Below are 15,134 nucleotides of genomic sequence, written 5' to 3' on the forward strand. Positions count from 1 at the left end.
GAGCCCAACATCCTCACCTTCATACCTTGTCTGACAGCCTCCCCTTGCGTACCAGCTGGACCTAACGACTCCCTTCTAACAAAAAGAATATAGCAAAAAAGTAAAAAGGGATTCCAATTCCAAGCTTAGCTTACAAAAAGACGAACTTCCATGTTGTTGCCTTCTGCGCGCGCGCACACTTGCTCGCTCTCTCTCTCTCTCCATCTCTCCCTCTCTCTTTCCCAAAGTGCCCTCCCACTGTCTCTGAGGGAAACCCATTGCCATGCTATGAGCAGCCCCATGGAGAGAGCCATGTGTCAGGAAACTGTTATCTCCAACCAACAACCCAGAGCCCCGTGTACCAGGCCTTGAGACCGAAATCCCAGCTGGTGTCTGAACAGCGGCCTGGTGAAAGCCCTGCAAGCCAGAAGACCCAGCTAAGCCACACCTGGATTTGGGACCCACAGAAACTGAGATGGTCAACTTTCGCCGCGGTAAGCCACCAAGTTTGGGGGGAATTTGCTCCATAGCAAAAGATAATACCTAAGTTACAACTTTAACTTAAAATTTTCAGTAAAAACTACATGCATTTATTCCTTTGGAAGCAGTACTCCACATAATTCCAAAACTCACTGATCCTATTTTAAAAGTATTTTCTAGGGGTGCCTGGGTGGCTCAATTGGTTAAGGGTCTGACTTCGACTCAGGTCATGATCTCATCGTCTGTGAGTTCAAGCCCCACATTGGACTCTGTGCTGACAGCCCAGAGCCTGGAGCCTGGTGCAGATTCTGGTTCTCCCTCTCTCTGTCCCTCCCCTGCTCACGCTCTGTCTCCCTCTCTCTCTCAAAAATAACTAAATGTTAAAAAATAATAACAATAATAAATAAAAGGTATTTTCTACTAGGTTTTTCTAACCCTACTTTTGCCTGCTTTCATCGTGATTCTCCTTATTTCAGACACATATCTGTGCTGTTAGCTAAGTTTTCTAAGCAGTGTATATACAAATGATGACAAAGGTGCATTTCAGGCAGAACAGCTAAATGTAAGAAAAACCAAAATACCAGGTACAGTTTTTTTATATAAATTGGTTTTAAACTTGATTATATACATCAAACAGCTGATAAGAACAAAAACTCTAAAACTACGTATTCTAAATGACCTCACTAAAAGGGAAGCATGGATAAAAAGGAAGAAAAATTAGGTGAGGGGAAAGGATTTTTAAATTTTTTTTAAAAAGAGGAAAAGTAAAAACAGACAACAAAGTGCAGACACCCTAGAAACTATAATAAGGTTTTCAGTCACAAAGCAGGCAATAACAACATGAATTCTCACTGCCTCCTACACTGTGCTCAGGGCAATGAAACCATCCATTTCTCTTATTCAAAGTATTTGTTAAGAAAGTACCTACACTTTCCAACATATCTTCAATACTGGCAGAACAGACAACCCTGAAGGTAATCAAAAACTCAATCCAAACAGGTCACACACAGATTGGGCATGCACTGACAGCTAATCTTTTTGATCTGAGGCCGGAGCAAAAGCTTTACATCCTGTTCCTAATCTAAAACACTCATGTCCTCTAATTTCAGTTTGAGAATAGTACTGGAAAACTGCCAGATACCTACTCTCTTACTTGTCCAAGTACTGAATACTGCATACACTTTAAGTAAATGTTACCTTCTTAATGAGGCCTGCCATGACCACCCTATTTAAAATCACAGCTATCTATCATCTACCTGTCCTCAGCCCTCTTTTCTCAGCTTATTTTGTTTTTTGTTTAGTCTGCCTTTTCGCCCCAACAGAATATTCACTGAAGGGCTTGAAGATTTATGTGGGATTCTGTTTTGTCCCGGATACACTCTAAGCTCTATTTGAGTATCTGGCATAACCAGACCCTCAAATATTAGCTCAATATTAAATGCATGAATAAATTAGAAAAGTAAATGCTTTCTCATATAACCGAAAACAAAAAAAAAAAACAAAAAGCAGAGGCACTAACTACAGAGAAAAAAAATTAAGTTTTCAACTCGCATTTTCAAATGCTAAATATTTTTCTAAATTAAAAAAAATAACATTTCAAACAAAAAAAAAATCACAAGAAATTAGGTATTTTAATTTTCTTAATTAAGATTTCCCATTGGGCACCTTGAGTGGCTCAGTCAGTTAATGTCTGATTCTTGGTTTTGGCTTAGGTCAAGATCTCACACTTGTGAGTTCGAGACCCACACTGGGCTCCATGGTAACAGTGTGGAGCCTGCTTAGGGTTCCCTCTCTCCCTCTCTCTCTGCTCCCCTCACCCCCATTCACTCTCTCTGTCTCTCTCTCAAAAATAAATGAAGAAACTTAAAGAAAAAAAGATTTTCTATTAAACTCATTAAGTTTTTGAATGATGACTGCTCGAAACCCATAACGGTATTACCATTTACTTCTTTAAAAAACAGACACTTACGAGAAATACAAATCAGGATGTAGCTATTCTGAACAGAAGGCACCAAACAGTCCAGGGGCCACAGAATTAACAACTCATTCCTTAAAGTCTACAACATGCCAGTCTCTAGATCAGAGCTGTGCAATACAAATTAATTTGATCTAAGTAAGTGGTGTTAACTTTTCCAGAAGTCACATTAAAAAAGTAAAAAGAAACACATGAAATTAGTTTTATATCTTACGTAATCCACTATGTCCGTAATATTATCATTCCCAACAGGTAATCGGTATTTTAAAGTTCAAATATTTTACATTATTTTTCTCATATTCAAAATCTGAAGTGCATTTTACACTTTTAACACAGGTCAATTTTAGGTGCTCGACAGCCCAATGCAGCTAGTAGCTACACACTGGGCAGTGGATTCCTAGATTCTGTATGGTACTGATGAAACATAAAGGCATACTTTATTTGCTTTTAAATATTAATATTAGAAGAAATGCAGAGCCAAGGATAGCATCTTCTGTTTCTAAACATCAAAGCACCTGTCATACCCACAGAATTCTTAAGTTCTTTTAACATAAATTTTAAATTTTAACAAAAGGTTTTTCGTTCTAACTTTTATTACAAAATGTTTGGAACTCCACTGAAACTGGAATGACTCAAGACGAGTCTCCCTGAGGTACAAGTTATATAGCCACACATGCTTACTTTGTTTCGCATGGCGATAATAACACTTCACACATTTGAGCATTTAATATCTGATGATGAGGTTAAAAAGATTAAAATAACTTGTAATTCGAGGAACTATTATGCAATCAGATACATTTAAATAGGCTGTCAAATACCTGCATAAGCTTACTTAATACCTCTCTGTCTATATATTATACACAACTTTAACAGATCTCCCTCTGATGGCACTTTTAATGACTTTAAAAAATGTGCATTTTTGCTATTCTTTTCAGACTTAAATGTTTCTGTAATTGTGATGTAGTAAGAAATATATTTGGCCTTTGTCCTTGGTTCCTGGCACAGGAATTTCCTGAGCACTAGGAGAGTATTTTGCCCCTTTTGATCACACCTGAGTTCATGCTAAAAGATGACTTAGAATGGGGCCTCTAGATCATCTCAGGACGGGGCAGGTCAGCACAAAGACCAGGTGATTAGAGGGCTGGAACTTTCAGTCCCACCCACCTGACCACTGAGGAAACTGAGCTCTGTAGAAACAGAGAACTCTTTTCCATGCCTTTCTCTTAGCTTCTGATGTCGTCAGCAATTCTTGTCATTCCCTGACTTGCAGCGCTGTAACTCCCACCTCTGCCTCCATTGTCACAGGGTCATCTTCTCCCCATTGCAAGTGTCTCCCCATTGCATGGTGCTTCTCCTCTCTTACACGGATACCAGTCATACTGGATTAGGGGCCCACACAAGTCCAGTATATCCTTAGCCTAACTAAGTACATCTGAAATGACTCTACTTACAAATAAGGTCACATTCTGAGGAGTCAGAAGTTAGGAATTCAAAATATGTCCTTTTTTGGGGAGTGCGGGGGACACATTTCAACCCATAATTTGGGCCTTTACAACAAAAAGTCTGACAACCCTGACTTAGAATAATTAGAACTGAGGAGAAGTAGGTACAGAGAGGTGCCACTGAACAGTGAGGGATTTCAAAGAGGAGAGCTGAGATTTTGTTTCAGACAAACTAACTTGAAAGCAGAAGTAAGAACACTCAAAAGATGTCAGACAGAAAGCAATATATGCCGGTCAGGAAGGTGGCCTGGCTTAGAGACGGGGGGGGTCCAGTAGAGCCTAAAAAAGGATGTGCATCTGCAGGACAAATGTTTTATACGGCAGATCAAGAATTAATCTGAAGAGAATGTTACTATTAGATAACAATGTGATTAGAGAATGTCACTGTTACGTAACATTAGACGATAATGTAATTTAGTATCCTATGAACCAAAAAAGAAGCAACTCAACCATGACAAACATAACAAAGGAAGAGGCCTGAAAATGACCAGGGGATTTGGCTAGAATAAGACTACAGCCAAGTGAAGAAAACAACTTCCATGGAGAAAGTAAGAGGGACACTGGAGGTACGCTGGGGGGAAGATGAGAATGCTGAAGAAATGAAACATGATTTACACACACAGCAGGTACAGCAGACCATTACACTGGTGACCCCCAATAAACCACAACTCCCGGCATTCATGCCCTTGTATAATCCTCTCCTACACAGACTATGAGCTTAGCCAAATAACTTGCTTTAAGCCAATTTGATATTAACAGGCACTGGCAAGCAGGGGCATGATAAGCACTTTCACATGGGAACTTGGCTGTCTCCGATCACTGCCCCCTGGAAGCCGGCTGCCATGCTGTAAGGAAGCCTGAGCTAGATTCTGAACGATGAGAGACCACATGGAGACAGACTGTGAAGGCTAAGAGGTCATCATTCCAGCCCCGGCAGAGTCCCCAACTGAACGCAACCACCAGTGACCTCAACCCATGCCTAAGGGAACAGCAAAAATACCCAGCTGAGCACAATCAACCCAGAGAATCAGGAAAAATGATAAACCGTTGTCACCTGAAGCCACTAAGTTTCGTGGTGGTTTGTAAAGCAGCCACAGTTAACGGATACCGTCAAAACAGATTTATGCTTGAGAAATGCAAGAACGTGAGGATTCTTATTAAACTGGGAAGACTTCTATATGCTTGGGGAGAAAAGAACAAAGGAAAACCATATAAATTAAAATGCAAAGAGAAAAACTGAAGATGTTAAAGATGGAGCCGAGTCACCCGAGGAACAATGGGAAAATTTCAGAGAACACCAAGGAAAGTTTTCCACCTACTTCGTCACTTTCATCTACTTCAATTCCACCATCTTTGTCATCATCCATTTGTTTATGGATTGTCTGAAGAGCTTCCAGGCTGAATCGATCATCTTCTGTGAAACACGGCGGACTCAGTGACAGGCAGGGATCTGCAACAGAACGAAGGGCAGTTATGGCTTGCCATGCCAAAACACAGACCACAGGCATACAAGTGACAAGAAGAAAAACATTAAATATCAGACTAAGTCAAACCAACAGATTTTAAAAAGTCCAGCAAAGTCATCGAAAGTATAATACAGGAACACAACAGACTACAAATAAGTAACTGAATTTAATGGCTACTAGGCAACTACAACCAGGAGTAACTCCAGTCCTGACTTCAGGTTGTCTAACTGCTTCCACATCTTTAACCATTTTCTTCTTATCCAACCTACTATATTTACTAATTATTTCCCCCCAAAAACAGAGCTCCTTTCTTAAAAAAAAAAGAACCAAAAAACACAGAATACAAGGTGCTATTTTCGAATAATCCACTTCAATTAAAATGTGAATCCTAGGAAAATATCAGAGAATACAAGAAAAGGATATATATAGGATAGGCACACGATACTTAGAAACTTTTTTTTTCACTTTTCTATTTAAGAATCAAAGGGTTCATGGCTCAGGTCATGATCTCGCAGTTTGTGGGTTCCAGCCCCAGTCCGGGCTCTGTGCTGACAGCTCAGAGCCTGGAGCCTGCTTCAGAGTCAGTGTCTCCCTTCTCTCAGCCCCTCCCCCAAGCATGCTCTGTCTCTCAAAAATAAATAAGACATTAAAATTTTTTTTTCAAATAAGTAAACATTAAAAACAATTTTTTTAAATAAAGTAGTTACTAGCATAATAGAAGGGTTAGCCACAGTTTGGTTTTCTCAACAACAGCTAAAAATCTAGTTTATCATTCTGGCCCTGTTACAAATTAACAGTCTGATTTTGGACAAATCACTTGTCCTTGTGTCTTAGTTACCACACCTCTAAAATAAAGTTGTCTCCGTGCTTACTAAATCTACCGTAGCTATAACGGCCTAAGAAATGATCTAATTCTGTACTTAGGAAAAAACACTGCACAAAGCCAGTACTGGAAATCAATTAATAAATGTTTTGGTAAAAGAATAATGCAAATCTATATTACCTACATGTTCCAGTTATAACTCATTTTGGTGAGTTAACATTTTTAATAGTTTTAATTCAAAAGCTAATTTTAATTTAGTCTTGGAAGAGAAAGAAACAGAAAAGGAAACTGTAAAAAGGGAAAATGCAATGATAAACGTTGTGACATATGTGTGTATACATATTTAAAACTCTGATCAAGATTTGCTAAAATCTAAGAACTTACAGGAACAAAGGTCAGTTATGACCCCTAAGTCATGAAACAAACAGAGCCCTAATATGCCTACAAATTCAAACTCATTTGTACTTATTTTGACTGGCTATGAAGCAAACTCCCAGATACCATAACATAGAGAATAAAGAAGATCTGAATACAATGTGTTATTGCATCCATAATAAACATACGAAGTTACTGCAAATAGCATACAAGGGTTGGCATCACTTACTGACTAAACAGGCTTTGTTGTCAACCCTGTCAAACTCTAAAAGGAGTGAATAATGAGGGCTCTGAAAACCATATAAAGCTTTAAAAGAAAATTAGGAGAAACATATGATCTGAAAAAATTTCATATAAAAATAAAATTGATTTTTTTTTTTTTTACTTATTTAATAAACCTTATCTTTCAAGGTCTGTTGCAGGATGTGACTTCTCCAGGAAGTCTTTCATAAATATCTATACTATCTTCCAGCAATTACTTCCTTCTCTGAACACCATTCCAACCATTCAACAAATATCTCTTAAGCATCTACCATATGTCGGGCACTGGAAATACCATAGTGAAAAGAGAGATAAAAATTCCTCACGAGGGGGGCCTGGGTGGTGGGGGACCTGCTTAAGATTCTCTCACTCCCCCTCCCTCTGCCCCTCCCCAGTGCACACTCACACTCTCTCGCTTTCTCTGTTAAAAAAAAAAAAAAAAAAAAAAAATTCCTCATGAAACTACAGCATAGTGGAGGAGATGAGCATAACAAGATAAAGAAGTAAAAGGTAGAGCATGCTAGCAGCTAGCAGTGGGTAAGTCCTGAGGAGAAAAATAAAGAGCAGATATGAAATGCCAAGGGACTTGAAATCTGATTATATTTTATTCTCATATCATTCAACCTAAGTCCTCGTTAATGTTGTACTTTATTAATCTCTAACTGCTTACACGAATCCTTTTGTCTATACAGTTGAGCTTATGACCAAGGCAGGAAAACGTCTTCTGTTTCTCACATTCATAATACCCAGGGCTTAGTTTAGCAATTTTGTGTCTCTGATAAATTGTTACTTCATACGCTAACTAAATCACAAACTTCTAGGCTTTTATGCTGTGCAAACCAGTGACAGGCATGAGGAAACAGTCTAGTGATAAAGGAGGCATGCGGACCACAACAATATTTTAAGTTAGGGACCACTGAAAACACTACGTGTAGAGTGCTATGAGAGCCATGGAGGAAGAGCACCAGTGCAGACCGGGAGAGAAAAGTCAGATGTTTTCTAGAGGTAACCTTGGGGGTTTTATATGACCTATAACTGATGACCTTGGGAAGGAGACAAAAGCATGCGTGGAAAAAGAAACATCATACGTTCAGTGTCATGAGAAAAATGTTGAACGTTCAGAGAAATGCCACTGGTTAATATGTCTGGAGTACAGAGAATATATGGAAAGAAGAAAAGAGATCAGTAAGAAATTAGAAGGAAGGGGCCAGATCTCTAAGACTAAGGGTGGTTTTCCCCACACTATGGAATTTGGATTTTCATCCTGAAAATTATGAGAAGCCCATACAGGATTTTCAAGGAGAAGCCGAACACAATCAGATACATTATAGAAAGATCGTTCTGGTGATAGTGGAAAACAGACTGGAGGCAAGACTGGGAGGCACAGCGGTCAGGAAGTGCGACTGTAATCCTAGCAGCACGCAGCACCTCAGGCCTCCAAAGAATGGAGGAGGTAAACGACGAAGACTGCTCTAGGATTTGGCGTTTTGCCAAGTTAGAACTGCAGAAGGAAAGGAAAGACAGCAGTTGAGGATAAGGCAAGGGTGATCCATTTCCCCACATAAAACTGTATTTCCTTTTGGTACGGTGACTTAAGGACTAGAAATCTGACTTAGAACAGTTGTGAATTCTGAGCCCCATTACCTGTTCTAAAGTCCTTTCCATTTCTTTCTCAACTGTATCCCTTCTAGGTCAATTCAGCACAAGTGATCATTTTAACCCAAATTGGCTGACCTAAATTTCTTTTTCAAACATACAAACTGTTACAAAAGATCTGTGCATATAATAAATCAGGGAGAATGGTTTCAAAGACAACTGCTGAAATGCCAAAATGGCTCTCCTTTGCCTCACTGACCTCACCTTAGCTACCCAAATGCACCAGCACATTCCCGTATTCCACAGCCAGAAATGTGTTTCTCAGATACCTAAACAGAATTCAGTTGTTCACTGAGACATGATATGGAGTGCCTGTAAGGTGCCAGCCTAGTGCTTGGTGCCGGACACCCGTGTGACAACTAGGACAGATTTCCTCTGCTCCGTGCCCCCACTTGTATTAAATGCAATATGGTGTCATAAACCTTTCTAGCACTATACAGTGAGCAGTCCTTTCTTTTCTCTGGATCAAGGACAGCAATTTCTGCCGAAGAAAAAGAAATCAGCCGAAAGAAAATAAAACTTAACCGAAGTCAGCAACCAACCAACACCACTGTTAAAATTTCAACTTGTTTTCCTCTACTCAAAGCCAAACAAATCCTCAGTATGATTTCTGCAGAAACAAAGTCTAATGAAGTAAAATGATTTCACCTAAGAAACATCTACTACATTCCAGAAACCAATACTGCTTTATATACATAATCTCTACAACCCTGTGGGGGACACATATTATCTCCATTTTCAGATGAGGAAATGGCACTCATGAGTATCTTGCTCAAGATCACATCCCTAGAAGTGGCAGAGCTAGGATTCAGATAAAGTCTTCAAGACTCCAATCCATGTTCCAGCATCAGTATAATGAATGTAAATGGGTCACAGTGTCACCAACATCAGAGAATAAAGTATTGCTATCACAAATATTACCAGGGCCCAAGGAGCTAAGAACACCAAGAAGCATAAATGTGTCCCACAGAAGGGACACTACTGCACGATGTTGATAATCTAGAATACATACCTATGCTTCCTACATTACCTTTCCTTTTAATAATGTCTTCAAGCCACACTCCCCTTGAACAAACCTTGATAGTAAGTTTATTATTACCACAGTGACTGATACGTTTGTTGAACGATTTACTTATACATAAGTATTACAAGGCAAATAAATGAATTTCTGAATACTATTTCTCTAGAAAATGTATAGATGTCAGACACTAGGTTAGAAGCCCGGTATACAAAACGTAGAGCAAGTGAATAAAGTTCAATATGGCAAGTACAATGGCAGACATGTAGTAAATATATAATGGTGGCAAAACTACAGGAGTAGTTCCGTCTACATGAATAGCAAGAAAAAACTCAAGGAGAAGTGATATTTACATTTATTCTTAAAAGACGAGCAAATGTTCTCTAGGAAGACACGTATAGGCAAGAACATAATGTGCTAATAGCTATTATACTAACAACATAATGACAACAATAACTACTAATTACAGAATGTCTATCATATACAACTATATGTAAATTGCCTATTATACATTTCACTTTGCCTAGAAAGTAAGTACTACTGTTCTCATTTTTTTTTGAGAGAGAGAGAGAGAGAGAGAGAGAGAGAGAGAACAAACAAGCAGGGGAGGGGCAGAGCGAGACAGACAGACAGAATCTCAAGCAGGCTCCCTGCAGTCAGCACAGAGCCCCATGCAGGGCTCAATCCCACAAACCATGAGATACTGACCTGAGCAGAGATCAAGAATCAGAGGCTTAACTGCTTAACTGACTGAGAAACCCAGGCACCCCTATTGTTCCCATTTAATTGGAAAACTATGAGAAAAGACTGACAATATCAGTGAGGGACAGATTATGAAGGGATTATTCTAAAGTGAAAAGAAAATAATATTAATACATTACTCACTGAAAGCTCCCACTTAGTTCCTTGGCCTGCAGGGTTTTCTTCCAAATCCACGCAGGCTCAGGTAACTGCCTTCATTCCAACTCAACTGTTTCTCCTCAAAGGCCATCTAATTTCCCTCTCCAAAACAGCCTTGGCCTTTAGGCTCTCTGCTTGCCCTATTATTCTTCATAGCACTTTACTGCAGGGCACTACAGTATCTATTTATGTATTTGCTTACTGCCCAACTCCCCCACTGTAATGTCAACATGAGATTACAGGCTTTCGTTGTGATCACTGCTCTTTCCGGAGTGCCTAGAACAGTGCCTGCTCACAGCAAGTGCTCAAAAAATATCTGTGTCCTGAATCACTAGCCTAATTGGTTTTTCAATATAAATGTTTGGAAGAGAACAACTTTTCTAGAAATTACACGGCAGATAAGAATACTATGATGTAGAAAATGACGACAAAACTCCTTACCTCTTTATAACAATGTTAAATCTACCTAAGTTAGTAGAAATTTATTAACCTTACTCTTCCAGTTAAAACCATTCAATGGTTCCCTAGAACCTAAAGTATAAAGTTTATTTGTTCATTGTCAAATATTACTGTTTAAATATTTATTTAACAAAATACAGAACAAATTGTGCAAAAAAAATTGAGGGGAACTTTAAAATATTAAAGATGGTCTTCTCTAAGGCTTTTATACTCTTGGCAGTTAAGATAAAACTACATGGGGTAAAAGACTAAGCCAGTTTTACTTTCTATATATTATTACTAATATATATATATAAAATATGTAGATTATTACTATATATTACTACACCTAATAAATACTGATGTCTGACTTTTACATGCAAGCAATCACATTTTTAGTGGCATTAGGAAAGAAAAATTAGATCTTATTTATTTAATGTTCATTCATTTTTGAGAGAGAGACAGAGTGCAAGCAGGGGAGGGGCAGAGAGAGGGAGACACAGAATCTGAAACAGGCTCCAGGCTCTGAGCTGTCAGCACAGAGCCCAACGTGGGGCTTGAACTCACGAACCGTGAGATCATGACCTGAGCTGATGTCGGATGCTTAACCGACTGAGCCACCCAGGAGGCTCAGAGAAAGTGGATTTTAATACGTGGGGTCAGAAAAAAGAAAAGAAAAAAAAAAAAAACTCAAACAGAAAATAAGATGGGCTCTGGAACTCACAAGGAGTAGTCTGGCTAACAGACTGGTTCTCAACCGAGAGTGCCACTCAGTGCCCTGCCCTCCCTCCTCCCGCTCACCTCTCTCCACTCTGCTGCTACAGTCATCCAGTGGAGGGGTGGTGGCTAAGGATGTTAAACAACGAGAATGCACAGGCCAGTCCCACACACCACAGAACAGCAGAGTCCCCAGCTATGCCAACAGTCTCGCCAGAGAGGAAGAAAACACTGGCAACAGCAGGATATGAATCTGGAACAATAACCTGGAGCTATCAGTCAGCGAAGGACAATGAATCTCTCTGAAAGAGGCATCTAAAGAAGTCACTGATGATTTTTAAGTAGGACTGTGACACAAGAACTGTAACAGAGAAATTACAATTTATATTTTGTGTAACACTTTCAAGTTCAAAATATGCTTTCCCATACAGTTTTATTTCAATCTAGAGAAGAAACTATCGCTTTAGTTTACGTGCTTTTACCAACTCGTGTCTGTTCTAATAGTCCAGGCAGGAAGTAACAAAATACAAGCCACAATCATGGCAGTGAAGACAGAAAGAAAAGGTTATACTGAAGTGACAACTGAATGTACTCAAGAAAGAAGACAAATATGATTGACATTTCAGGCCTAAAAGTCTAGGTTAAAAAAAAAAAAAGGCTGAGCCAGACCAAACAACATAGAGTCACAAAATGTGTTAAATGGGTTTCCATTCACCCTTCAATATTGAAGAGGAATAAATATTCACTCCACATTCTATATTCCACCATCCCATTCAACTGATATATACAGGGAATACAGTTCAGAAACCTAAGAAAACAAGAGCTTAAGAAATAACTGAAGCTGGGACACCTGGGTGGCTCAGTCGGTTAAGCGGCTGACTTCAGTCATGATCTTGCTGTTCCCAAGGTCACACCCCGTGTCCGGCTCTGTGCTGACAGATCAGAGCCTAGAGCCTGTTTCAGATTCTGTGTCTCCCTCTCTCTCTCTGCCCCTCTCCCACTCATGCTCTGTCTCACTCTCTCAAAAATAAACAAACATTTTAAAAATCAAAAATAATAATAATAATAATAACTGAAGCTGGGACACCTGGGTGACTCAGTCGGTTGAGTATGCAACTCTTGATTTCAGCTCAGGTCATGATCTCAGGGTTCATGAGTTCAAGCTCCAAGTCAGGTCAGAGCCTGCTTCTTTTCCTCTCTTCCTCTCTCTGCCTCTTTTCCTCTCTCCCTCTCTCTGCCCCTTCCCCGCTTGTGGATGCTTGCACGCACGAGCTCTCTCGCTCTCTCTCTCTCCTCTCAAAAAAATAAATAAATAAAACAAGAAAAAATTTTTTAAAAAGAAAGAACTAAAACTGAGAAAGTAAATCCAGTATTTAGAGCTAGTTTCTCTCCCATAATACCCTTAACGTCAGCAAATTTCACACAGAAAAACCAAGAAGGGGAGCCGGCCGGCTCTTAATCACTAACCAATGACTGTAGCCCTTTAACAATGTGCAACATCATATACCGCCAAGACTTGGCTTACCATACAGGCAACTATTTACGAGTCTCATGATTAGGCTTTTCTTAATTAACGCCACTGAGAGAAATTCTTTAAATAAATACTGACTGTATTTAGCACCTCCATTAATAGTTCAAGCATTTACCAAATCAAATATTACAATCCAAATATTTTGAGAATAAATGTTCTCTAAAGTCTTCAGAGATAATTCTTTGGTGTCATTTTTCAATAAACCAAAGATATGATTCAAACTCAAAAGTAAGTAATGTCTTCTCTGATATCCTGTTTAGGGCACAGTCGTCTTATGCCCCTTATATGCCCAGTGTCTAACATACTGTATGCTTACCTAGCATACAGTAAGATTAATGGATGTTTCTCAAAAAATCTAATAAAATAATAATAAAGGCCACTGTATACTTTTTTAGGGAGAAATGAGTTTCAACCCATTATCTATTATATTTTCTGGCAGATAGTAGATATTTAAAATATGTTCATATTTATTAAGAACATATTACATGCCAGAACAACAAATGAGAAAGAAAAAGTTGCAACTGGTATACACAGTGCTATACCAAGATGCTCTAAAACTGCAGGTGGAAGGCTCTAGAATCTCTAATATTTACTCAGACAATTAAAGTTCATCAGTTAAAGGAAACAAACCCTACCAATAGAGGGCTGAGAAACCACTGCAGAGGTACCTAATTATGCCCTACGTGTCACACTGAACAGAAAATAAAGGGCCTTTCTTTACTTTAAATCCCTCCTGACTGACGACTGCCTCTTGGAGTTCTGAATCTCTTTAATCACTGACTTTGTATAGAAAGTACCTATTAATTAGTCCCTACTCTTATAAAAAGAAAGAAGTTTCCCCTGGTTGTTAGCTAAAAATTTCCCTTAAAAAAACTGTCCAGTTCAACTAAACCTTCCAAATGTTTTAAGTAGACCATCTGATAAAAACTCAGTTACTGAGATCCCTTCCTGCTTTCCAGGAACATTTTTCAATTTACCATCTTCTGATTATTTGACTTCCACTTATTCCCCCACCCATAAAATGCATCTTGTCCTTGCCACCTCAAACACTTCCTGCTAATCTTCTCAAAACAGCCTCTCTAAAGATAGGAGACAGAAGATAATGCCTCTGCCTTGAAACTATCTTAATATGAAACTCATTTACCACCACATCCCTCATCCAAAAAAAATCTACATTTATATTCATGGTAACCAATACATTCCTTCAATGTATTTAAATAAATGAGAAAGAGTATTTACGCAGCTGTATTTATCTCTGTATTCACTGACAGTTGTATATTTCCATTGTGTTTTATATTTAAGTTCCTAGAAAGCAGTAATATATGTTTATAACATTGCTGCATCTGTCATATGTGGGAAAATAATGTTGACTAGGTGCAAAAAAAAATAAAAGTACACAGGTACACTGATCTATTTACCCCTGGTTTCCCAGGATACTATAAACACTAACATTTCAATTAGCAACGTTACGTGTACAGAATAGGGCAAAAACTATGCTTATATTTATTTGGAGTTGTTTTGGAGGGAAGAATGTGGTAACTCAAAGTGACAACCAGAACACTGTGAATGCACTTAATGACACTGAATCATGTACTTAAAATGGTTTAAATGGTAAATTTTACATTATGTATGTTTTACCACAATAAAGAAGAAAACAAGCTGCAACCAAACACAAGCTATAGAGAACACAGGTCATTAATGCCATCCTACCTGTATCAACACTCGGGAAATAAGAAGAGCACTGTTGTTACTGCCTGGTACTGACCTGAGAGCACGACACCATCTCACTTCTCCCACAGTGCAAGACCTTAATAACAATCTCGAAAAATAAAATTAGCATCCCAATTTTACAGAAAGGAAGGTTGAGGAGTCTGTAAAAGGAAAAGAAGAACTTTTAATTCATTCTCATCCTGCCACTTACTGTATAACCTCAGGAAAGTTATTTAACTTCTCTGCCTTAACTTCCTCATCTGTAGAATGGGAATAAGAGACAGCAACTTGGCAAAGCTGATG

At 38.8% G+C, this 15,134-nt stretch overlaps 1 protein-coding gene across 4 annotated transcripts in view; it reads right to left on the reverse strand.

The window, feature by feature from the left end:
* Positions 1-15,134, reverse strand: part of STIM2 (stromal interaction molecule 2) — a 151,500-nt gene that overhangs the window by 84,013 nt on the left and 52,353 nt on the right. For all 4 annotated transcript variants that reach the window (XM_042984812.1, XM_042984811.1, XM_042984814.1 and 1 more), the window contains one exon: positions 5,256-5,386. In XM_042984812.1, coding sequence (XP_042840746.1) covers positions 5,256-5,386 — 131 coding nt within the window. The remainder of the gene's footprint in view (positions 1-5,255; positions 5,387-15,134) is intronic.

This window comes from Panthera tigris, chromosome B1 (genome assembly GCF_018350195.1).
Source record: "Panthera tigris isolate Pti1 chromosome B1, P.tigris_Pti1_mat1.1, whole genome shotgun sequence".
In the NCBI taxonomy this organism is placed as follows: Eukaryota; Metazoa; Chordata; class Mammalia; order Carnivora; family Felidae; genus Panthera; species Panthera tigris.